Below are 24,014 nucleotides of genomic sequence, written 5' to 3'. Positions count from 1 at the left end.
CCTCCTGAGGCAATGAGGAGACAGGGAGTGTGAAGCGGAGTGGCTGCTTGGATCCAGGGAGGTGCTCGCCCGTCCCGTCCCTTGTCAGGCCTGTCCCAATGGAACCACGATCGCTGCCAATACCATGTACGCGGTGCCTCGGGAGAAAAGCATCCGCTGCTGAGCCGCTCCCATTCACCATAGCCCAGTGCCGGACCCACGCGCGAGCTCATGGCTCCCACACCGCATCCCGCCACGTCCCCTGCCGGAGTCGCCATGGCAACGCCCCGCCGGCACTCCCGCCACTGGCACTCAGGCACGCAGGCGGGGTGGGAGAGCCGCTCCGTCCCTCCTCTCGCTCGTCCTGGAGCCGCGCCCCGCTGCTGGCCTGGGAAGCGGCCTAGACCATAGAGTCGAGCAGAAGGTAGGTAGGCGCTCGCCGCAGTGGCGTGTGGGATGCGGGAGGGCTCCTCGGTAGGAGGTGGCAGATTGCGGCCTGTCAGCCAGGCACCGGCGGAAGCGGCTGTCGGCTCAGGTAAGCGCCGGGGGTTGGGCCGCCTCCTCTGGCCGGTGGGTGGGCTCCTCCACCCCGCACACCACTGCGTCTGGTCACTGTCCGCGCCTGCTCTGCCCTGCCCTGCCCCGCCCTGCCCAACCCTGCCCAGCCTGCGCGCCCCCAGCAGGGCGGTGGTACCGGTTCGGCCCCGGCCCGGGCTCTGGAGCTCACCAGCGGCGGCGTGTGCTCCGTGCACGGGCCCAGCAGCCTGCAGCTGGCCTCCCTCCTCTGCCCGGAGACAGGATTTTGAACCTGTTGTATGAGGACGGGGGAAGCATATCGGGGCAGAAGCCCTCAAACCCCGTGCTCAGGCCGTGGTCCGTTGTAGGCACACCTGTATTTGTTGGTAAAGCAAGGCATGCGTTACACTTGAGATGCGGACAGGGCCGCCCAGCTGCTGGGCTCTGGCCGGCATGCTGTAGCCGGAGATGCGGGGCGAGAATGGAACAGGAAGTTGTGTCTCCATGGGGCATTCCTCGGATGTTTTTTAAATTGCAACACCAAGCCTCGCCAAGTGCTGGGGAGCAGGGGATGCTGCAGGAGAAATGCAGGGATCTGGCAGTAGACAGATCAAGTGATACACCTTTTTTATTTTAAGTCTTAAATTATTGTTCACGTGCAGCTTAGTGATTCCGTGGTATCGTGGGATTTAAGCATGAGTCGGAAGATTAAATGCTAATCTGTCAATGTTTGCTGTGCATTGCCAGTATGTCCACAGTTATAGTTAAGCTTCATGGATGTGAGGTAGAGCTGCCTATGAGTGCCTGATGAGTGATCATGGCTAATATGTTTAGCTTTTTAATAAATAAGTAGAAAAAGTACCCATGCTTTTCATCATTGCAGGTTTGGTTTAAAGTATTTTTCTTTGCTACAATAACTCTGGGAAAATATTGTCAAAAGCTGCTTGTGTAGGTAGCATGCCACTAAAACTGATCATTAATGTGAATGGTAGCATTGCCTCCTGTAATGACATTATTCACTGAAATAACAGTGAGAAAGGAAGTTGTCTAATATGTTAACACTGAAATTAAACAAATAAAATATGTAGGATTAGCCCTCTAGATTTATGCATTGCATTTCCTAGGCCTTTTAAGAACAGTGCTCATATATTCTTCTTTCTTACTTAATGACTTGTTGCCTCCTTTTGTTGTGCATGTGTGCTGCTAAGTCACAGAAAAGTTGAACATTTTGATGCACAGCAATGCCTTTCCAGTAGTAATCTGTGTGATGTGTCACTGGTTCATTATAAATTTCCAAAATGAAGTCTGGGAAACATATGAATGCTGAATACTAATTAAAAGACAAAGCAGTGGTATAGACTTAGCTTGGCCTGTCTGCAAGTGCCATAGTTGGGTTGTTGCATTTGCTCCGAAATACTGTATCTGTTTTAAGTGATGCAGTTGTTCGCCTGAGTAAGAGTAACACAGAAGTATTAGTCTGTAAAAAGGATTCCTTCAGCTGGTAACATCTGTTTCTACTGAGGAAAATCATCTGGGATTGTTGGTGTAGAGGAAGTGACATTGCTCCCTGGAAGCTTCTGGGAGGGGATTTCCAACCCCAGAGGTGAGGACTGGCTACAAACAAAGGATGATACAGGGAACAGGCTCTGCTGAACCGTTTGTTGTTTGGTGAAATTGGGTGACTTATACAATTTTGATAGCATAACCTACCAGAAGAAATGTTAACTGCTTAGTGTTTGAATACCCCCATATCCAGTTTGCAATGCAGTAAACTTTTAATTTTCACATAACTTCCCTGTTTGTCTGTATGCAAGACACCTGGAGAAGTTGTAATCATTACAAATGTTATGTGCCTCAGTACTTTGATAATTGTATTTGAGTTTTTGTAGCTCTTCTTGTGAGGAACCGCAAATATTGGTATTTTACTCCCATATTCTTGGTGTTTCTCTGTCTGCTTTAAGTCCAAAAATGTGACTTCAAGTTGTTGAGACCATTTCCAGCACTTTAGTGCTGTCTGCAGTTCCCTATTTGTCTATTAAGTACTTTAAAAGAAGTATCAGAATTCTGGAACCACAGATGGAAAGAAAGAGGCCTCATTTGATAAATAAGACAGCTATTCTGCTTCAGAGATGGTTGTTAGGGTCAGTATGAAGGGATTGTTTAAAAATGTTTTTAGTATCCTTATATGGAAGCACTCTTTTTCTTTGTGCTAGTTCCTATTAAGAAGCTCCCAGTCCGCTTGTTCCTAGCAGTTTACTTCTCACATCCTGACAGGAACAAAGGAAATGACCCATTTTCCTTCCCCTCTCTTTCTCTCTCACTGGAATACTGTTCTTATCAGAAGATGGTAGGATGCCACGTTCCAGGCCTCTGCATTTGTCGAGAGGCAGCTGTAGCTGAATTTAGTGCTCCCTTCAATTGCCAAACAGCACAGTGTCCAGGATAGAGATTTGCTGGGATCCGAAATGGAACTTGGTTATCCATTGTTCAATACCTGATTTGGACATTTCTATACTGCAGCACAGTGTCCCTTTTTTTCTGCTAGACCTGCTAAATGGGGCTCACAGTTATTTACAAAGAAAGTTTGACTGCTTTTTTTTTTTCAGCTTAATGCAATTGGATCTTACCTGTTCCTTTCTCTTTGACACATTTTGTATGTGCTGCTTTAATTACCTCATAATGACTGAAATTAGCCTTTAAAAATTTAAAGAATACTGAACAGCTGTGGCTTGCTCTGTTAATTACAATTTCCAGATGTGAGACTATCCAGAGTGTTGTCAGATAATCAGCTTCATTTAGTTTTTATGTTTGAGTCAGTTGTACACAGACTGATTTCAGCAGTCACTGATGCATGGTGTATCACCTACAGCAGTGCTGTAAGTGCTGCAGTAATTTGGAGCTGCAAGAAGATGCAGCAGAATATTTTGCTAATTTTAAAGTTCTGATCTGTAATGATAAAGCCTTCAGTAAGATGGCTTATGGTCATCTGGGGAAGTTGGTGAACTGAATAATTTTCTAGGGAACCTCATGAGGGCAGTATTATGAACAGCAAAATGTGTTGAGGCTGAGCACCTGAGGATTTGTTTGTACCTCAGTGCCTTATTTGGGTGTTATGGAACAGCAGTTTTATGGGGGCTTTTTTTGTTTGTTAGGATATTTCTGTTTAACAAATACAGTGGGAAATAGCTAACTGGATCCTTATACATGGAGGTTTAAGCATGCACTGCACACAGAATCACATGGAGAAGGGGGTTGAGTCCAAGCTCCCAGAGCAGGATCACCTAGGGCAGGTCACACAGGAACACATCCAGGCAGGTTTTGAATGTCTCCAGAGAAGGAGGCTCTACAGCCTCTCTGGGCAGCCTGCTCCAGGGCTCTGACACCCTCACAGTGAAAATGTTTTTCCTTCTGTTCCTGTGGAACTTCCTCTGCTCCAGTTTGCACCCATTGCCCCTTGTCCTGTCATTGGACATCACTGAGCAGAGCCTGGCTCCATCCTGCTGACACTGCCCTGCACATCTTGATCAACAGGAATGAGGTCACTGCTCAGGCTCTGCTTCTCCAAGCTAAGGAGTCCCAGCTCCCTCAGCCTTTTCTCACAAGGGAGATATTTTACTCCCTTCAGCATCTTTGTGGCTCTGCACTGGACTCTTTCAAGCAGTTCCCTGAGGTCCTTCCTGAACTGAGGGGCTCAGAACTGGACAGGCAGTTATGATGTGGTCAGCGCAGCTGGCCTGCAGCAACTTTTCAGTCAAAGGCATAAGGTGCATGTTTGTCCAGTAAGAAACAGGCTTTGTAGATTATTTACATAGAATACATAGAATAAACCAGGTTGGAAGAGACCTTCAAATCATCGCGTCCAACCCATCAACCAATCCAACACCACCCAAACAACTAACCCATGGCACCAAGCACCCCATCAAGTCTTCTCCTGAAAACCTCCAATGACGGCGACTCCACCGCCTCCCCAGGCAGCCCATCCCAATGGGCAATCACTCTCTCTGTATAGAACTTTTTCCTAACTTTTACCTAATTTGTTGAATGGTTTATTACAGGTTTGGCATTTTATCAGCTGGCAGGCTAATTTTGAAGCCAGATGTGTCATAAGAGTTGACAACTTTGATTCTTCTGCTTTTTAATCAAGTAGCTTGGCTATGATGGATGTGACTATGCAGTCATTTTAAAGCAGAAGTAATTAGAGAATTTACTGTACATGTTGAAATTGGAATTGTTCTCCCTTCTCACCTCTAACTATAGGCAGCTGCTCTGGGTGGCTTCTCATCTAGTGTTACTGTGAGGAATGGGTCAGAAACTCTTAACCTGTGTTAGTACCCAAACTGATGAATTGTGAACTTCTTTAAACCCTTGAATGATGATGCTGATTTTTATAGGCAAGGTGACCACAGAGGTTTCCAAACACAGAAACAAGATGTGGACAGAGCAATGAGTTACATCTGTCAGTGGGGCTGTGACTGTCTTTAAGGATCTGTGACACTGGTTGGATGAACACTAGAATGAGCCCTTGCATATTGGTCAAAGAAAAATAAGCTTTGTGGGTTTTTTTCCAAACCCATTCTTAAGGGATGTTTCCCAGGCTGTTTGGAGGAATACCCAATTAGAGGCTGTCAGAAAATGGCTAGGACCAGGGCCTCCCTATTTTCCAGGCAGTGGATGTATTAGGCTTTCATTAGCAAGCAAATGAACTGGGTATGGAGACAGAAATAGTTGGAGGAAAAAATCCAAACCTTTCCTGGCTCTCAGGGTGGCTTATGTCTGCACAGCTGCCAGGATTTGAAATGCCTGCTTCAGGGCAAGTGAAATGCCATGTGAGCTGAGGACATACTTTCTTTAAAAGTCCCAGGTTGCAATTATGCTGACTTCGATTTTTCTTTTGGTCCAAAGCTTTAGCATGTCTGTGCTAGGATTTGACTGTCAAACTGCTGGTGTCAGAAGCTGGCCTGTATCCTGCTAAAACAAGTCCTGCTACCCAGCAGGAAAGCATTTCTGTCTGGAAACACAGGTGCCTGCATAGGTCACTTCCCTGCTTTCCCAGGCCAAGAGCTGCCTTGTCAACAAACCAAGCTGTGAAGTGCTCCTGCCACTTCAGTGTTTCCTGTCAGTGCTCTCTGGCCACACTAAATGAAAGGCCTCACTATTGCTGTGATAACTAATCTATAGCACAACTAACATCCTTGAGGAAAAAGATAAGGGCTTGCCAAAACTCAGCTGTTCTGGGTGTCTGAAACTGAAGAACAAATCCTTTAGAGCAGGGTGAATTTTCATCTCCAGCCTGGGTTAGCCAGATGCCGAGTTCTGCTATGTTTGGTGTGGTGTTCACATTCAATGATAGTACTTTGAAGTAACTGAAAACAATCATAGAATCATAGGGACCTCCAAAGGTCATCTAGTCCAACCCCACTGCAGTCAGCAGGGACATCCTCCACTACTGCAGTGTGCCCAGGCAGCCAAGAGGGCCAATGGCATCCTGGCCTGCATCAGGAACAGTGTGGCCAGCAGGAGCAGGGAGGTCATTCTGCCCCTATACGCTGCACTGGTTAGGCCACACCTCAAGTACTGTGTCCAGTTCTGGGCCCCTCAGTTTAGGAAGGATGTTGACTTGCTGGAACTTGTCCAGAGAAGGGCAACAAAGTTGGTGAGGGGTTCGGAACACAAGCCCTATGAGGAAAGACTGAGGGAGCTGGGGTTGCTTAGCCTGGAGAGAAAGAGACTCAGGGGTGACCTTATTGCTCTCTACAACTACCTGAAGGGAAGTTGTAGACAGGCAGAGGTTGGTCTCTTCTCCCAGGCAACCAGTACCAGAACAAGAGGACCCAATCTCAGGCTGCGCCAAGGGAGGTTTAAGTTGGATGTTAGGAAGAAGTTCTATACAGAGAGAGTGATTGCCCATTGGAATGGGCTGCCTGGGGAGGTGGTGGAGTCATCGTCATTGGAGGTGTTCAGGAGGAGACTTGACGGGGTGCTTGGTGCCATGGGTTAGTTGTTTAGGTGGGTTGGATTGGTTGAGGGGTTGGACGTGATGATCTTGAAGGTCTCTTCCAACCTGGTTGTTTATTATTATTATTACTATAATAATAATAATAATAATAATAATAATTATATCAAGTCTCTCAGAGCCTTGTGGAGCCTCACCTCGAATATCTCCAGGGATGGGGCCCCAACTACCTCCCTAGGCAACCTGTTGCAGTGTTCCACCCCTCTCATGGTGAAGAACTTGTTGCTAATATCCAATCTAAATCTCCTCTCATTTCAAACCATTGTCCCTCATCCTATCCCTACAGGTTGTTAGAAGCAGTCCCTCTGCAGCCTTCCAGTAGTCCCCTTCAGGTACTGGAAGGCTGCTATTAGGTCTCCTGGGAGCCTTCTCCAGGCTGAACAACCCCAGCTCCCTATGTGACGTTTCATTCTACTAGAATAAAATATTATTATTTTGTGCAACATAGAAGTTCAAGTTTAATATAAATGTAGTCTCTAAGTCAACTAATATGCACTGTGGATTTTATTTTCCAGTGTCTGAAACTTGGAAGTGACGAAACATGTCTCAGTCAGGCGAAAAAGTGAAGGTAAAGAGATGGCTGCATAGCCAAAATTTTGTTTAGAACCTGTCTGACTTCTGAAAAAAAAACCTCTTGGCTTTGCTGAAGTGGTGAAATAGTGAAGCAATGATACCTTGGTGCTTCAGTTGTGTTTTGTGAAGTTAAGTGGTAACAGAGCTTCCCTGTGCTTTTAGTATCGGACTTCTGGATGTTTGCCAAGCATTCAGTGTTTAGAATGATGCCTTCACCTAGTGAAGTGGCATTTGATAAACCTTCTTTTCTAAAGGTTTTGCACATCTGGCTGAGTGTTAAAAGGATTGTTAGCAAATAACTAATTGCCTTTTAAGTGATTTCCCCTGTATCCCTTCCAACCTGCCCCACTGGAAGTATGGCATTGAATAAAAACTGTTCTCATCGTAAACTCATCTATGTAGAATAGATTTGGTTCCAGCTAGCTCATAGGTCCCTAAATCAAATGTCTGATATTCTTGTTTAGGCCCCTACTAGGTTTTCAGTCAGTTGATAAGAGATGGTGAAGCAGACTGCCCTTTTGATAGCCCAAATCTCTTTGATAAGTTTTTCAGGCACACTTCTTTTTCCTGCTTTTGTGTTAGAAGTCAAACATTGTGAAGATAAGTGAAGAACTCAGTAAGAAGACAGATCTCTGTGTGATTGTTTCTTGGTAATCTGTGTGTTACTATACAACATTCCTCTTTCTCTACAGATGAGTTGATGCATTATTTTAATTGAAGATAGCAGCAGAAGATACCAAATTTGAACAGTTTACAGTTTAACAATACTGTGTTCTTGCAGATATTTTTAATTCAAGTCCAGACTCAAGGTACTTAACAGATTTCTATTCAGAGATCAGCCTGCTTGGTGAATTGCCCATTTCAAGGTCTGCCTTGCTAGAACAGCAAAACATGGTTTCATTATTTTTCCATGTGCTTTGTATATCTCTGCACTTCATTGTATAGAATCAAATGAACTCTGCTTCAACTTTTTAGGGGGAAGGGGATCTCATTTATACTCGACTTTTGTTTTCTTGGCAGTTCTCCGACTCAGCAGGCTATGTGGGGTTTGCTAATCTGCCCAACCAGGTTCACAGGAAATCTGTGAAGAAGGGCTTTGAATTCACATTGATGGTGGTTGGTAAGTGACTTGTTTAAGTGTTTTTGAGTGTTAAACAACAGCTAAATACATTTTTTTCACCTAGGCATGCATGTCTTCCTATTTTGCAAGGGATTGTTAGAAAAAAGGAAGATCTTTAATTTAAACATACTCTCATTAAATCTCTTACTATTTTTTCATGTTTGGTAGGAGGGAGTATTTGTAGTGATTAAAGATGATGACTTTGAGCCAGCAGGACATTCTTGCATTCCTGACTCATCATCAGATGGAAGGGATAGTTGCTTAATCTTTCCTTGACTCCCATTTCCCCACTGAAGTCGAGTGCACGTGGTGAATATCTTGCTGTTGAAATAGTGCTGCTATTCTTGTGTTTTCTGCTGTTCTGTACTGACTCACTGGTATTTTATCACTAAACTTTCAATTTGCCTGTTCTGTGAACGAGCACCTTTGATGGAAAGTCCTTTAGGCACAAAGTTGTTTTCAGTGACATGTTGAATTATGCTTGCATTGAATCAATTTAATGCCATACGAGTGCAAAAGGAATCCACAGTAGTTTCACCTTTTTGAGTAGTTACCTTGGAATGATGTGCTATTGAAAAATGAGAAGAGATGCATGACCCTGCTGCCTTATCTCTGTGCTTTGTAGTACCAGTTGAGATTATCTGGTGACAGAGCATTCAGCAGAGTCTGTACAATAAATAGGTAATTTATGATAAGGTTAGTATCTCTTAGTTTTTAACGATAAATACAGATCACTTCATCATCTCTGAGACTGGGTTAGCAGCATCCAGCATGAGAGTTGTTCTCAACTCTGATTCCTTGCCTTAGGAAAAAAGTGACTTTTTGAAATTCAGATTTAGTAATTACATTTGTAACATTGTTAGAGTCATAGAATCATTCAGGTTGGAAAAGACCTTTAAGATCATTGAGTCCAACAAAAACCCACCTACCATGGTCACTAAACTAGATCCTGAAGCACCACTTCTACAGCTTCTTGGACACCTCCAGGGATTGCAACTCCACCACCTCCCTGGGCAGCCTGTTCCAACCCATTACCACTCTCTCAGTAAATAAGTTTTTCCTAATATCCAACCTAAACCTCCCCTAGCACAACTTAAACCTATTTCCTCTCATCCTGTCACTGGTTACATGGGAGACGAGACCAACTGCAGCATCACTGAAACCTCCTTTCAGGCAGTTGTAGAGAGCAATGAGATCTCCCCTCAGCCTTCTCCAGACTAAACAACCCCCAGCTCCCTCAGCCACTCCTCACTTGACACTCTCCAAATCCCTCACCAGCCTCCTTGCTCTTCTCTGGACATGATTTTCTGTTCCGTGTTTCATGAGATGTGTCCTAACTAGAAGGGTGCAAAGTTCACATACTAGTTTGGGATCATTCTCCCTCCTAACAGGTTCAATCTCTGCCTTAGGAAAACCATAAGCTCCCAGAAATTTCCAACAGGAGAGTTAAAGCTCCTGATTTTGCAAATTTAAATGAGCAAACAACAGCTTCTATTTCCCTGAAGTAACCTAACTATCTCTAGATCTGTAGTCAAAGTGCTGTGTGACCTTTCAGCTTTTATTGTGAAGTCAGTTAGAGTAAACTTAGCATTTTCATGTAACATTTGTAAAAACACTAGAGGCTTGTTTTTCCTGTGGATTTTAAATTGCTTAGCTGAACCTTTGATGTTTTTTAATCTCAAAACCTAGGGTGGATCCTGATGAACAAATTATTTTTCCTCAAAAAAAAATGTGGGCTTGGGGAAAGAGGCTATGCTTTAAAAAGCCTGGAATAAAAAGGTATATATGCTTAATAACATGAATTTTGTTTCTTTTGTAGGGGAGTCTGGCTTGGGAAAATCCACACTGATTAACAGTCTGTTCTTGACTGATCTTTATCCAGAACGTTATATTCCTGGAGCTGCAGGTAAATGTGCTTCTGCAGTTTTGCTGTGACATTTAATGTTCTTTCAGTTAATGTTGCTTAGTTCTGATAACTTCACTCATGAGACCCTTTCTTTGTGCTGCCTAGGTGCATTTTGATTTTGCAAATGATTTTTTATTTATCTTCCCTTTCAAAGGGTCAGCTTTCGTTGCTTGTTCCTAAACTCTCATTAAAAACCAACCCCCCAAACCTTTTACTTTGATTTGATTTAGTTTAGCTTAGTTTGGACCTCAGTCCCCAGTCCCCATTTCCTCTGATATCTTTTTCCTATAGAATCATAGAATGGCTCAGGTTGGAAGGGCCCTCAGAGATCATCTACTTCAACCTCCCCACCATGGGCAGGGACACCTCTCACCTAGATTTGGCTGCTCAAGGCCTCATCCAACCTGGCCCTGAACACCCCCGGGAAGGAGCCATCCAGAGCCTCCTTGGCAACCTGCTGCAGGGTCTCACCACCCTTGTACAGAAGAACTTCTCCCTAAGATCCAGTCTGGCCCTACTCTCCCTCAGCTTCAAACCATTCCCCCTTGTCCTGTCTCTAGACTACATCATGAAAACTCAGCCTTCCTGTAGGATCCCTTCAGGTGTTAAAAGGCAGCTCTAATGTCCCCACAGAGTCTTCTCTTCCCTAGGCTGAGGAAGCCCAGCTCCCTCAGCCTGTCCTCATAGCAGAGGTGCTCCAGTCCTTGGACCATCATTGTAGCCCTCCTCTGGACTTGCTCCAGCAGATCTCTGTCCTTCTTATGCTGGGGACACCAGAACTGGATGCAGTATTTGAGGTGGGGTCTCACAAGAGCAGAGTGAAGGGGCAGAATAATCTCCCTTGCCCTGCTGGCCACATTCTCGATGCAGGGTAGAATAGACTTGCCTTCTGGACTACATGGGTGCACTGCTGGCTCCTGTTCCTTCTCAATCAATACACCAAACAATCAATACTCACAACATTGCTTCTTGTTTATGTGCAGTAATGTGGTGTTCAGTTTTCGCTACTTATCTTGGTTTTGATCTTTAAAATATTTTATGTCATGTTGGTTACAGTCTGTTTTAGATTGCATTTCCTGTTCTGTTGTTCTGTCCTGCAGGGGTTTCTGATAGGCATAATAACAATGCAAATGTTATTTTATTTTAGAGAAAATAGAGAGAACAGTTCAGATTGAAGCTTCTACAGTAGAGATCGAGGAGCGAGGGGTGAAACTGCGCCTTACAGTAGTTGACACACCAGGATATGGAGATGCCATTAACAGCCAGGACTGGTATGTATGGAAATGCTTTGCTTGATAGTGTTTCTGTCTTAAAAACTGCTCTGGTGTCTGTCTCTAACTGAAGTGATTCAGCTGGTGATCTGTGGATAACTTTGATGCATTAAAAGGAAGCAACATGTTGATTATTCTTAACGTTAATGCAGCATTTTCTTCAATTCATGGTAGAGGAATTTTTCTGAGTCCTTGCAGTTAGACACAATTTTTCTAAACACACATTCTGGGTGCTCATCTTCATAACATCAGTGACATTTAGTTTAGGTGAGCTTTCAAAGCAGGGTTTCTCTTGTAATTGTTGTTGCCTAAACTGTACATGTCTAGTAAAACTGTGCTGCTTTGTGTAACTTCCTGCATCAGTTTTCTATTTGCTTTATAAAGTTTTTAGAAGGTTTGGTTAGTAGCCTCCAGGCTGTCTGTCATTCTCCCCCCAGATCAATGGCCTGTTCTCCAGTAAGCTTGTCTGTGACAACTGCAAACAGTTTATCTCCATAGCTACTCTGATAGAATCATATCATAGAATAGCTTAGGTTGGAAGGGACCTCGGAGATCATCTATTTTGACCTCCCTGGCATGGGCAGGGACACCTCTTAACTAGACTTGGCTGCTCAAGACCTCATCCAGCCTGGCCTTAACCCCAGGGAGGAAGCACCCACAACCTCCCTGGGCAACCTATTGCAGTCTCAGCATCCTCATACTGAAGAACTTCTTCCTCAGCTCCAGTCTAACCCTGCTCTCCCTCAGCTTCAAACTGTTCCCCCTTGTCTTATTGCTAGACACCCTTCTGAGGAGGTGAATAGCTGTTAAAGTAACCCCCTGTAATGCTGATAGAATCTTTTTGTCATCTTTTCTTGACAGACTCTGGAGTGTTCTGAAGAACATTGTTATCAGACATGTTTTTTCTCTTGTTCCTATGGTGTTCAGTAGAAAGACAGGCAGTGAAGTTCTGTGCTATTCTAATTGAAAGTTTGAAAGTGAATGTGTGGAGGGATTTTTATTTTCCTCCCACTTTTCCTATTTTGTGAAGTTAAAAATAGTCAAACTTTTAGACTTAGCACTAAGGCATCTTTCTGGACTGCAGCATGGTCCTGCTTATTTTGTTCACTGCTGACCAGAGCTTCCTTCCGTTGGAGCTAAGAGCTCTGCAGCCTGTCTATTGTCTTATGTAGAGCTCTTCCTGTTGATTGTGTTCTAATGCCCTTTGTTTATTCTCTTAAGATGTTTCTTAGAGACTTCTGTGTCCAGATTTTTCCCCTTTCTTTTTGAAGGCTTGCCGAACAGTGTGATTCAGTGTGATTCCATGGTGACTCAGACCCAGCAGAACAATTTACTGGTTTATACTTCATTTTCTGTGGCAAATCTCAATCATCCAAATGCATTACCGGAACAGATAGTACTTACATACTACACAATGAAAAGGTGTGCTTAGTTTTGCCTCACTCCAGTCCCATTTTCTTGTGTCACGTAAAAAGACTTTGAGCCACGATGAGTGTAATTCTGACTAAGGCTGTCAGCTTTTACAGGATGTGGTAGGGACTTGGATGGATAGACTCTTTGTTCCAAACTGCAGGCAAGATGAAGGCAGTGCAGTTACCTTCCTTCCTTCTTAGGGCAGAGGAAGCAGTAAGTTTGTGTTCTTAAACTTCTGTTTGTTCAGGAGCATCTGCTGCAAGAGTGGTTAACCATTAGATGGGGTTGGTCTTGATCCAAGTTTTTATTCTGGGGGGAAGCTGTGATTTGTGCAGTCTACCTGGCTTTCAGAGTTAGGGATTTTATTGTGGTTATTTTTGAACAGATCTAAATCAAAGTGGTACTGGAGTCAGTTTTATGTATTTTCTGTCATAAAGTGCTAGCAAGGATTGTCTGTTGTCAGGGCTTTGTCCAGTTAACTACAGTGATAATCTTTTAGATTCTATGAGAAGCTTCAGCTAGCTGGAGTTCTGTGTTCTAGAATCAAACTGCACCTAGGAATGCTGTTGGCATCCTTCTTGGCATCCTTGGCTTTCTTTTTTGGAGAAGCAAAATCCGTTCTGGTGGGATGTTTGAAGCGTAGAATGGCTTCTTAAGGACGTGGTAAAATGCTGTGGTAAAATAATGGAACAGGCTGCCCAGAGATAAGGTTGAGGCCCCATCCCTGGAGACATTCAAAATTGAAATCAGTGTGGCCCTAGGCAGCCTGATCTAGTTGGAGATGTCCCTTCTGACTTCAGGGAGGGTTGGACAAGATGACCTTTGAAGGTCCCTTCCAACCTAATGGAATCTGTGCCATTGGGGTCATGATGGAAGCGTGTTCTTAGGTAACCTTTCACCAGGCAAAAGAAAGGATCTAAGGAGAAACGAGAAAGAGGTTTGCTTCACACACAGATTTGGGATCCAATGTGGCATCAAAGGGGTGGTTGACAAAACCAGTACAGATAAACTTGATATTGCTGATCATGAGCCTCATTTCACCTTGTCTGCAGTGTCTCAGGTCATTCTTTGATGACTACTTTCTATCTGCTGCTAACTTTCTTTTATTTACTGGTTTATGTTAAGTTGCATTTTGTGGATTTTGGCAGCCTGGTAATGCTGTTCTTTTCCCCCCAGCTGCTTAAATGCAATGGTTGTGTTGTTTGCTGTTACAATACAGGATATCTCTTAAGTAATGATAGCACAGTGGCATAAGCCAGGTGTTTCCCGGAAGCTAGGAGGTACAGGACACTAATGCCATATTTATAGGGAAGATTATAGCTGCTAGAACTAGGAAACTGCATGTAAACTAATTGAATTTCCAGGGAAATGTGTGATAGTTGCTTTCCCATTGTTTGTGCTTTGTTTGTGTTCTAATACTTGTATGTCTTCAGTCTCATTACCTTTCACCAGCTGAGAGTATTTGAGATCAACAGGAAGGTAAACCACGATGTCCTTTTCCACCAGGTATTAAAGTGCTTGAGCCAAACTAAGGCCAAACCTCGATAAATGCCATGTTTCACTGTTTCATATTCTGCAGTATGGCTTGGAATGGTGCAAGTCTTGCAAAGATATCAATGTGTGTATATATATATTCTGCTATGGATTTTTTTCCTCATAGATACAAAAGCTTAGTCAGCTTTTGAAAATCAAGTTAATTCCAGGATCTCTTCCATCATTTTTGTTACTGGATTTCATTGTCTTCATGGCTGGCTGCCACCCAGCCCAGGTTTGAACTTCACTGCATATCACTGCATGTGCCACCATTCTATGTGTTCATTTTCCAGTTTACCTGGAAATGAATCAAATTTGTACTTTCTCAGCAACAGAAATATTATTTTTTTCATATTAATCTTCCTGCTTAGTTTTTCCTTCAAGTAGTTTAAGATCTGTTCATGAGACACAATCATCTGCCTAATCTTATCTTCATCAGTGTGTTTATTTCCCTTCCCCTGCAGTACTTTATGTAAAGTGTCCTTTTATATTAATGTTGTTTGCAGGTGTGTACATGCTCTGGAATATCTTAAAACAATCTTCTTAGTAATGCATTGTGTTTTCTCCTTCTCTGTCGTCACTGCTCTTTGGATCTGATTATGTGATCAAATTTTGTGTCTCTTCTCTGGAAGGCATTTTTAAAATTACCTTGAACTAAGTAGGAATTATTTTTCTTTGCCAGCAGAAAAGGATTCTGTAAGGTAACAAAAATAGCTTAATAAATCATGTGATGCTTTAGTGCATGACTTGCAAATGTATTTGCATTTAATTCAAACAGACTGGAATACCAGAATTTCCATAGGTAACTATAGAAACCTAGCCCCAGGGTCAGGGCTGTAAATCAAGAAGATATGCAGGATATGTCACTTGTCAGTTAGCTTAGAAACAAATCCTCACCCTCCACCCCCAGAAAAAGGAAAAAAAAATAGCAGAAAAATTCTCAGTTTTCTGTTCCTGTCTGTGTTGTCTTGGTGCTGGATGCTCTTTTTTCCAAGCTTGCACTTGAACTTTTTATTCAGTGGACAGAGTAGCACTTGGAAGTAGCTCTAAGCATAAATAGTGACTTAGTGGTTGCTATGAAAATATCTTTTTGCATTATCAAAATGCTTTTCCTCAGTAGTTGATACAATGCTAGGAAGTGAAACTTTTTGTAACAGAAGTGTTCTTAAGTGTGATTCTCCTCCTGCTGATCTTATGTTTTCATAATTCTTTTAAAATGATTTTAAAGCTAATCTAAGATGCCTCTCTTTCTTCCCTGCCCCACATCACAGCTTCAAAACAATTATCCAGTACATTGACAACCAGTTTGAAAGGTACCTTCATGATGAGAGTGGTCTGAACAGACGTCACATTATAGACAACAGAGTCCATTGCTGCTTTTACTTCATCTCTCCCTTTGGGCATGGGTAAGACAATCTCTTGAGCTCTTGTGTTTTAGGGTGTTGTATCCTGTTCTTAAGTGTATTCATTACTTGAACTGGAAACTTAACTTTAATGCTAATTGAGTTCCTTCTCATACTGTCAGCCAATGCAATTAAACTGGACTTTGGGAATTAATGCTCCCTAATTTGTCTCCTTTTTGGCATCTAATACTGTTTTGAAGCAGTCTGTATCATATTGTTTATCACTCAGAAACATAACAGCTTTATAATACCCATAATACTCATTTTATCTAGAGTGACAGTTTTAATTGCAATTCAACCTTTATACAATCAAACTGATGAGCAAGTGCTCTGACTTATTTTATTCTGGAAATATTGTTTATGTAGATACCTGCAATAAATAATTTGTAATGTGTTTGGTCTGGTAAAAAAATACATTTTGTTTTCTTTTTGTTTTCTTTTCTTCCTCCTTGCCCCTCCTTCCTTCTTTTTTTCCACTTGTTGGCAGGCTGAAACCTTTAGATGTAGAATTCATGAAGGCTCTGCACGGAAAAGTCAACATTGTCCCTGTGATTGCCAAGGCTGACACACTGACACTGAAGGAGAGAGAAAGGCTGAAGAGAAGAGTAGGTCTAACACTTGATCATGGGAACAGTGCAATCCATACAACGTTAAAGCCAAATACAAAGTAAATTCTAACTGAAGAAGGATAATTGATATTGGCCAAGGACCTAATCTTTGGGAATTGTGAAGTGGGAAATCTTCAGAGAAGTCTAATGTGCTTTACCAGTTATGATGCTGAGAATCTGGCCATTCTTGACTTCTCTATCTTAGCAAGCAGTGCAGCACAAGAGAGCAGGTGTTGAGCAGATGGGTTTGCCAGGAGGGCTCAAATCAGCCTGGAAGGCAAGTAGTGCAGCTGTAAATCAAACTAGCTCTCATATAGTCCACTGTTCCGAATGCCCATCAGCAGTGGAGAGTGCATTAGATGTGTTCTGAGAGTGTATCTTTAGGTTTGGTTTCACCCCAGGAGGCTGGAACGTCTCTGCTATAAGGACAGGCTGAGGGAGCTGGGGTTGTTCAGCCTGGAGAAAAGAAGGCTCTGGGAAGACCTAATAACGACCTCCAAGTACCTGAAGGGGGCTACAAGAAGGCTGCAGAGGGACTGTTTGCAAAGGCTTTCAGGGTTAGGACAAGGGGCAATGTTTTGAAATTAGAGAAGCGGAGATTTAGATTGGATGTTAGGAACAAATTCCTTCCCACAAGGGTGGTGGAACACTGGCACAGGTTGCCCAGGGAGATAGTCGAGGCCCCATCCCTGGAGATCTTCAAGGTGAGGCTCTGCAAGGCTCTGAGCAGGTACATCTCTGATCTAGTGGAGATGTACCTGCTGACTGCAAGGAGTTTGAACTAGAAGACCTTTTGTGATGGGTTGAGGCAGACTCTCTCCCCACCGTGGGCAAAAATAACGACTCAGACAAACGGATTGCAAAAGTGATGGAAAGTTTAAATGAAAAGCGGTGAATGTTTACAGAGAGCCAGAAGTGCAGTGACAAGAGAAATCCCAAAGCAGACCCAGAAACATCCCATCCCCACCTGAGGGTACACCCAAGACCCCCAAGGCTCCTTCTTCCTGCCCCCTCCCCACCCCCGACTCCACTGCTAGGCTAGTCTCAGCTGGCCAGATCTGAGACTGCCCATCCCCCTGGCCTTGGGCCTGGAAAGGCCCAAAGCTGGGAGATATCTCCCCCAAGTTACCAGGTGGCGCAGAGGGAAGAAAGAGGAAGTGCCAGACCCCGCGCTGGATCCTATAGTGGCACAGGGAATTATGGTTTGAAATACCTAGTTTCCTGTGTCCACCCACTGGGCTGGGCTTTTGGACACAAGAAGTACCCCTTGTATGAACACAGCAGAGGGCACCCAGCCTAAACTGCTGCACCTTTGGAGGTCCCTTCCAGCCTTGTCTCTTCTGTGATTCTATGTTCACTTTTGTGTGTTAACACCAGATTTTAGCTGAAACGTTGCAGTAGTGCAAGCAAGCTCATGTTCCAGTGTGAATTGTGAGTTGCTTGTTTTGCAGTGCAGTGATGCTAGATTTGAGTGTTTATGATGCATGCTTACTGTGGAAGAAGAATAATCCCAGTTTACATACCCTGTGATGAAGAGATTATAGGCATCCTCTCTTGACCATATCTAGTGCTGATTCATATCTGGCTCTTTCTAGTTTGAGCAGAGTTACCTTTAATTAACTAATCTTTAAGACTGGACATCACTTAAATATATGGACAGCACATTTATGCCTTGGCTAAATATAACAAGATGAATGCACTTCTGCTGCAGTCTAAGGGAGTGGTTAGGAAGCAGGTAAACAAGTGATTATTTTTGTACTGCTGGCAAAGGTCACTATACAATCTGAGTTTATACTAAGTCAAATGTATCATGTGGTTCCAAAGCTTTGAAAGTCTACCTACTGTATATTGTTCTAACTCAAAGCATCTTGGCTGACAGAGTCTCTAATCTAGAGGAAGAATCAAAATCCTGCTTTGCTGATGCAGCTTGAAGTTGTTGGTTTTTTTAGATGTTTCTGCCATTTGGCCATCAATCTAAAGTAAAATGTTTTTGTTTTGCTGCTTTGGACCTAAGCAGCAAGTTTGTGGAGCTTGCAAAGGAAACCCAGCTTGGAGCAATTCCTGTTTGGTCATTCTGGAATTCAAAGTTATGTTTTTGAAGCTCTTGAGTGGGAAGAAGTGCAAGGCAGTTTCACAAGCTGTGCCATGCAAGGCTGCTAAGGAAACCTGCTCAAAAGAATGACTTCATGAGAGGAGAAACTAATATTTTGATTTTTTTAATTTTTTTTTTTTAATTTCCCATGGGAAGGCTAATCTTTAGGAACACAGAACCCTCTGAGGCCAATAAGATTCAGATTTGAAGAAGCAAAATGCTGTTTCATTGTTAGGACCGTAAAATACAGTTTGTTTTTATTGCAATTCTTTTTCCTTTCAGGAAAGCACTAGGTTTAACAGCTGTAATATATTATTCTAGCACCCCTTGTTGTTGGCTTTCCCGTTATTGTTTCACTTGCATTTTATCTGGAAGATCTCAGCCAGGTTCAATGTGGCTTCTTGTTTCATGAAGCTACTTAAAGGCGTCGCACTGCAGCGCGGCCCCACCTATTCCAGCTGTGCAGCTTCTGTTGTCACCTGGGGACAATTCAGTTATCTTCTGTTTTGCCAAAACAGCAACGATGGGCATGGATTTAGGTTGTGTGAAGGTGGCTGTTGGTTGCTTATTGGCCACATTTATTCCCAAATTTCTTTTTAATTTTCAAAATGTTGCCGGCTGTGGAGGTGGAGGGTTCAAACCATCTCATTCCTTGTGCACGCGTGTGTGAGTGCGGGGGGTGTTAATGCACCTGGCAGGAAAGGCTGTAATGGGAATAGCTGTGCTTCATGCATGGTCATTCCTCTTCTAATGGGCTGAAGGACTGTTTTATTTTTAAACAGCTGTTTAATAATCACCCCTGCTTGGACAGTTTTTATTTATACTGTAGCTATTGGTCATAATCATGACAGAGGATCAAGGAACCGAACAGTATTATCATAGAATGGTTTGGGTCCATAAGGACCTCCAAAGGTCATCTAGTCCAACCTCCCTGCATTCAGCAGGGATATCCTCCACTAGATCAGGTTGCTCAGAGCCTTGCGGAGCCTGACCTTGAATATCTCCAGGGATAGGACCTGAACTACCTACCTGAGCAACCTGTGTCAGTGTTTCACCACCCTCATGATAAAGAACTTGTTGCTAACATCCAACCTAAATCTCCTCTTCTCTAATTTCAAACCATTGCCCCTTGTCCTATCCCTGAAGGCCTTTGCAAACAGTCCCTCTGCAGCCTTCTTGCAGGTACTGGAAGGCTGCTATTAGGTCTTCTTGGAACCTTCCTTTCTCCAGGCTGAGGAACCCTAGCTCCCTCAGCCTGTCCTTGTAGCAGAGGTCTTCCAGCATCCTGATATTTTTTGTGGCCCTTCTCTGAACTAATTGAGACTTCTCATCTGTTTGAAGTCTGGTTGTATCTGCATTATCAAGTTAAGTCCAGTTACATATCTAGCAATGGCAGCACAAATCCATCTATTGGCTTTTCTGAATGCTTTGGTGATTCCTCAACCCTTCCCACCCCTTGATTTTGGCCAGACTTTGTCTACCATGAGTTTGTCACTGCAACAGTGCTAGTGTGTACTTTATGTGTTGGTTGTGAGGTTGCAGTTGCGACTAGCTAGGAAATGCTAGTCTAGGAGGGTTGCACAGTTAACCTTGCTCAGTTGAGATCTCCAAGATCCCTTTGAAGAGAGTTACTGCAAAATTTCAGCATTCTTCATAGCTCTCCTCATACCACCACACTTTCTTCAGTGAGAAGTGCAGTTGGTAAGGTTTCTGACTTATTTTTAATATCATGGCACTAGGAGCATTCCTTTCAGCTTTGAAGAAAGGATTGACTTGTACCACCTTTTGAAACTGCCAAAAGCCTGGAATTATGCTAGCTGCTTACCCCTGCAGTGATTTTATTAGGAAAAGAATGTGTAGAAGAATGAAGTTTTTTTTGGTTGTTGTTAATCTCAGACACTAATGACAAAAAACTGTTTATGGATGGTTTTTCTCCTCATGGATGGTTTTTCTCTTAGTGGATTTTGAATTACTTTCTCCAGTTGAAGTAGATAATAAGCTTTTGTCTTTTTGATTCAAGAGACAATAGACACAGTCCTTTCAAATTACAGGATCACAGTATAACTAAGGTTGGAAGAGACCTCGAGGATCATCGAGTCCAACCTGTCTCCACAGACCTCATGACTAGACCATGGCACCAAGTGCCACGTCCAATCTCCTCTTGAACACCTCCAGGGATGGTGCATATCAAATAGAGGACTATATACTCTGACATGAGCTGCATGGCTTTGATGCTGTAACTAAGAAATCACTTCTCCAAATTCATTGCTTTTACTTAATTTTTTTTTTTTCATGCTAACTTCACTTTGCTTTTGTCTACTTCTCTGTGATAAGAGTTTGTTTTTCCTTTTTTTGTAAACGTCAGGTTCTGGATGAGATTTCTGAGCATGGAATTAGGATTTATCAGCTCCCCGATGCAGATTCTGATGAAGATGAGGAGTTTAAAGAACAAACCAGAGTTCTGAAGGCAAGTTTCAAGGCTCATTTATTATTTTGCTGCAGCAGTTCTTCAAGCCTACCGTATGCTTAAAGATACTTTATTCCTTTATGATGTGTTGAAAACTGAAGTTTTCTTTGGATGTCTACTCCCGATAATTATGATCCTTTCTTTTCCAGTCTCTGTTTCATCTGAGTTCCAAATGCAGTGTTATAACTTTCTCTGCTTTTCTCTTTTAAATGTAAGCAGCTCTTCACTGAGAGCTGGGATTTACACTCTTGTTTTCTGACTCAAGGCTTTCAATGTGTGAGCAAAGAGAGGGAATGTGTTTATTATGGTTACTATACTAATTAACAGTTTTCCTCTCGTTAGAGCAGATAGTAAAGGTTTTACTGAAGTCATTTCCTCTTTGTGCTGTGACAATTTCAAAGGTGCTTGAAGACTGCATCTGAAATTCTCCCTAGCTGCTTTAATCTGTATCTAAAGAATGTTTCTGTTGGCTGTTTTCCATGCATGATGTGATGTCAGATGAGACATTATGCCCAAACTGTACTTCAACAGCAGTCAAGTGTTCCTAAAGCAAGGCGTCATTTCCTTTTCTGCCTCGGTTGAGACAAACTGATCCTAACAAAGCTGCAGGTGTTGTACGTGAGATACTGCATTGCCTGGAACAGCATCTGGTGCTTTTCTGTTGCGGGGCTCGACCACCTCTCCTGTGAACACAGGCTGAAAGAACTGGGGCTGTTCAGCCTGGAGAACACAAGGGTCTTTGGAGACCACAGAGCTACATTTCAATATCTAAAGGGGACCTACAGGAAGGGGAGGGACTGTTTAGAAGGGCCTACAGTGGTAGAATGAGGGGCAATGGTTTGAAACTGGAGCAGGGGAGATTTAGTGGTGAAATACTGGAACAAGTTGCCCAGCAATGTGGCTGATGCCCTGTTGCCTGAGATGGTCAAGCTCAGACTGGATGTGGCCCTGGGCAGCCTGATCTAGTTGGAAGTGTCCCTGCTGGGGGTTGGACAAGATGATCTTTGAGGGTCCCTGGCAACCCTGTGAAAGGGTTTTAGTAGAGTGCATTTCTCAGCATTTCTTTTCCACCTTGCTGTTACTCAGAAGTCTTTGTGCCTTCTCTATAAGAAAGACAAAATAAACCACAAAAGGAACCAGTCAAAAATCAAACCATAACTTGTTTTGCTCTATCTCAACTAGGCTAGCATCCCCTTTGCTGTTATTGGATCCAATCAACTTATTGAGGTGAAAGGGAAAAAAATCAGAGGCCGTCTGTATCCCTGGGGAGTTGTTGAAGTTGAAAACCCAGAGCACAACGATTTCCTTAAACTGCGCACAATGCTGGTGTGAGTAATGGTCAAGCTATCCCATCTCCTGTGCTGGCATCACCCTGCAGCCATGAGAGCCTTCCAACAGCATCAAGTCCTGAATCCAAAAGCAGCTCTGATGACAGTGGAGAGTGACCTTTAGCCCCCTCTAGCTGGTTTTGCTGCTGTAATCCCGCAATTTCTGACCTGAGATGATGTTTTCTTTATTCCACGTCGCCAGATACGTGCCAACTTTTGTGCCTTATGTGAACTGAATTGATGGCTTTAGATATAAACTGAGGTGTTCTTATAGGGCAGTGGGTAGGGCAGAGGTGCTTTTAAAGTACTGCTCCAAGTGATTGATTAAACTGTGGAGAAAATTCTGAAGGCAAAGCTCAGTTTTTGCAGATATAAACTGCTGGGTACCGTATTTAACAGGATTTCCTATATGATTTTAGCAGATGCAGATGATCTGCCCATGTAGACACATTGGAGTAATTTTTTTGCTGCCTGCCCACCTTGCTTGCTTGGTGTTTGGGCTTTTTTGTTCATTTCGTTTGGTTTTGTGTGGTGTTTTTGTTGTTTGTGTGGGTTTCGTTTTCATGTTGGTGGCATGGTCATTTTTTTGTTTGTTTGGATTTTTTTCTATTGCTGTTGTTCAATGACGTCTTGCTACTGTTAGAAATGAAATGCTGCTGGCCATTTCTGATTTCAGTGTCTCCTCTGGGCAGGGATTGCCCTCTGCTGGTCTTCGGTAGCAAGCATTTTTTAACTTCCCGCAACGCCCCCCTCCCCCGTTCCATTCTCAGTGTCAGCTGTTCCCTGAGCCAAGGAGCTCCACCTAGTTCTCAGTTACAAACCATAACTGATAGCACTTAAGAGTCAAAAAATACTTTAGGAATGAAAGTATCATTCTGAGTAACTGTCTTCACAAGGTTACTTTGGGTCTTTGAAGAACATAGATGAGGGAACACTTAAGTATGAATTCAAGACTAATAAACTTGAAAGCAACGCTCTGACATTAGCTTTATGGCAAGCTTAGTCTGTAATGATTATTTTTGCAGTAAACACAGCCTTTATAAAAGTAGAAGACAAAAGAGTGTTTTTCTTCCCTTTGAAAAGAAGGACAAAGTGTTCATTATCTCTTTGCATCTTCCAGAACACACATGCAGGACCTGCAGGAGGTCACCCAGGACTTGCACTATGAGAACTTCCGTTCGGAGAGGCTGAAACGAACTGGCAAGTAAGTGTGGGTGGGTGAGAGTGGGTGTGGGTGGGTGAGAGTGGGTGTGGGTGGGTGTGTACACCTTTGGGCTCTGCTACTTGTGAGTCTCTTTTCCACTGGGACCCTGGGCTTGCTCTTCCTCCTGACTAATTCCACCTGTAACTAGGTATTTCTCATGAGATTTCAATCTGTGGAGTTACTGAAACCAGTATGAGCCTCCCTGTTGAAGAGATCCAGTGATGTGCTGTGTTTACAAAAAGCTGTTCTTGGGGGTTTTATCCATTCCCTTTTCTCTTAATTTGTGTGTGCATAAAGAAGTACTGAGCTGGAAGCAAGATAGTTTTTCATTTAATGATGTCTACTTGGAAGAAATAAACTCTGGGCACATTTAAATAGACCCCAGCCTGTCTGATTAGGTAGGGTGTTGCTTCTCTAGTTATTGCAGGGCTGCCATGGTGTCTATTTTCTTGCTCCTTTGTGTAGAGGTAGAGAAGTTTAGACCAAATAATCTTTTTTTGGTAATGTATGTGAGGGTTTTTGTGGTGGGTTGGTTCAGGTTTTTTTGGCCTGTCCTTGGCAACGTAAGGCAAAAAAAATCTACATCTC

General features: G+C 43.1%; 1 protein-coding gene across 2 annotated transcripts in view; it reads left to right on the top strand.

The window, feature by feature from the left end:
• The first annotated feature begins 290 nt into the window (after positions 1-290).
• The window catches only part of LOC104309652 (septin-2), a 44,009-nt gene continuing 20,285 nt past the window's right edge, over positions 291-24,014 (top strand). For both annotated transcript variants that reach the window (XM_054172978.1, XM_054172977.1), the window contains exons 1-10: positions 291-403; positions 7,024-7,076; positions 8,102-8,201; positions 10,021-10,107; positions 11,255-11,378; positions 15,596-15,730; positions 16,215-16,332; positions 20,793-20,894; positions 22,077-22,222; positions 23,343-23,426. In XM_054172978.1, coding sequence (XP_054028953.1) covers positions 7,050-7,076; positions 8,102-8,201; positions 10,021-10,107; positions 11,255-11,378; positions 15,596-15,730; positions 16,215-16,332; positions 20,793-20,894; positions 22,077-22,222; positions 23,343-23,426 — 923 coding nt within the window. In that variant the 5' untranslated portion in view covers positions 291-403; positions 7,024-7,049. The remainder of the gene's footprint in view (positions 404-7,023; positions 7,077-8,101; positions 8,202-10,020; positions 10,108-11,254; positions 11,379-15,595; positions 15,731-16,214; positions 16,333-20,792; positions 20,895-22,076; positions 22,223-23,342; positions 23,427-24,014) is intronic.

The sequence above is a fragment of the Dryobates pubescens genome, chromosome 25, assembly GCF_014839835.1.
Source record: "Dryobates pubescens isolate bDryPub1 chromosome 25, bDryPub1.pri, whole genome shotgun sequence".
NCBI classification, from domain to species: domain Eukaryota; kingdom Metazoa; phylum Chordata; class Aves; order Piciformes; family Picidae; genus Dryobates; species Dryobates pubescens.
Note: the sequence above shows the minus strand (reverse complement) of the source record. Positions and strands in the feature narration are given on the sequence as shown.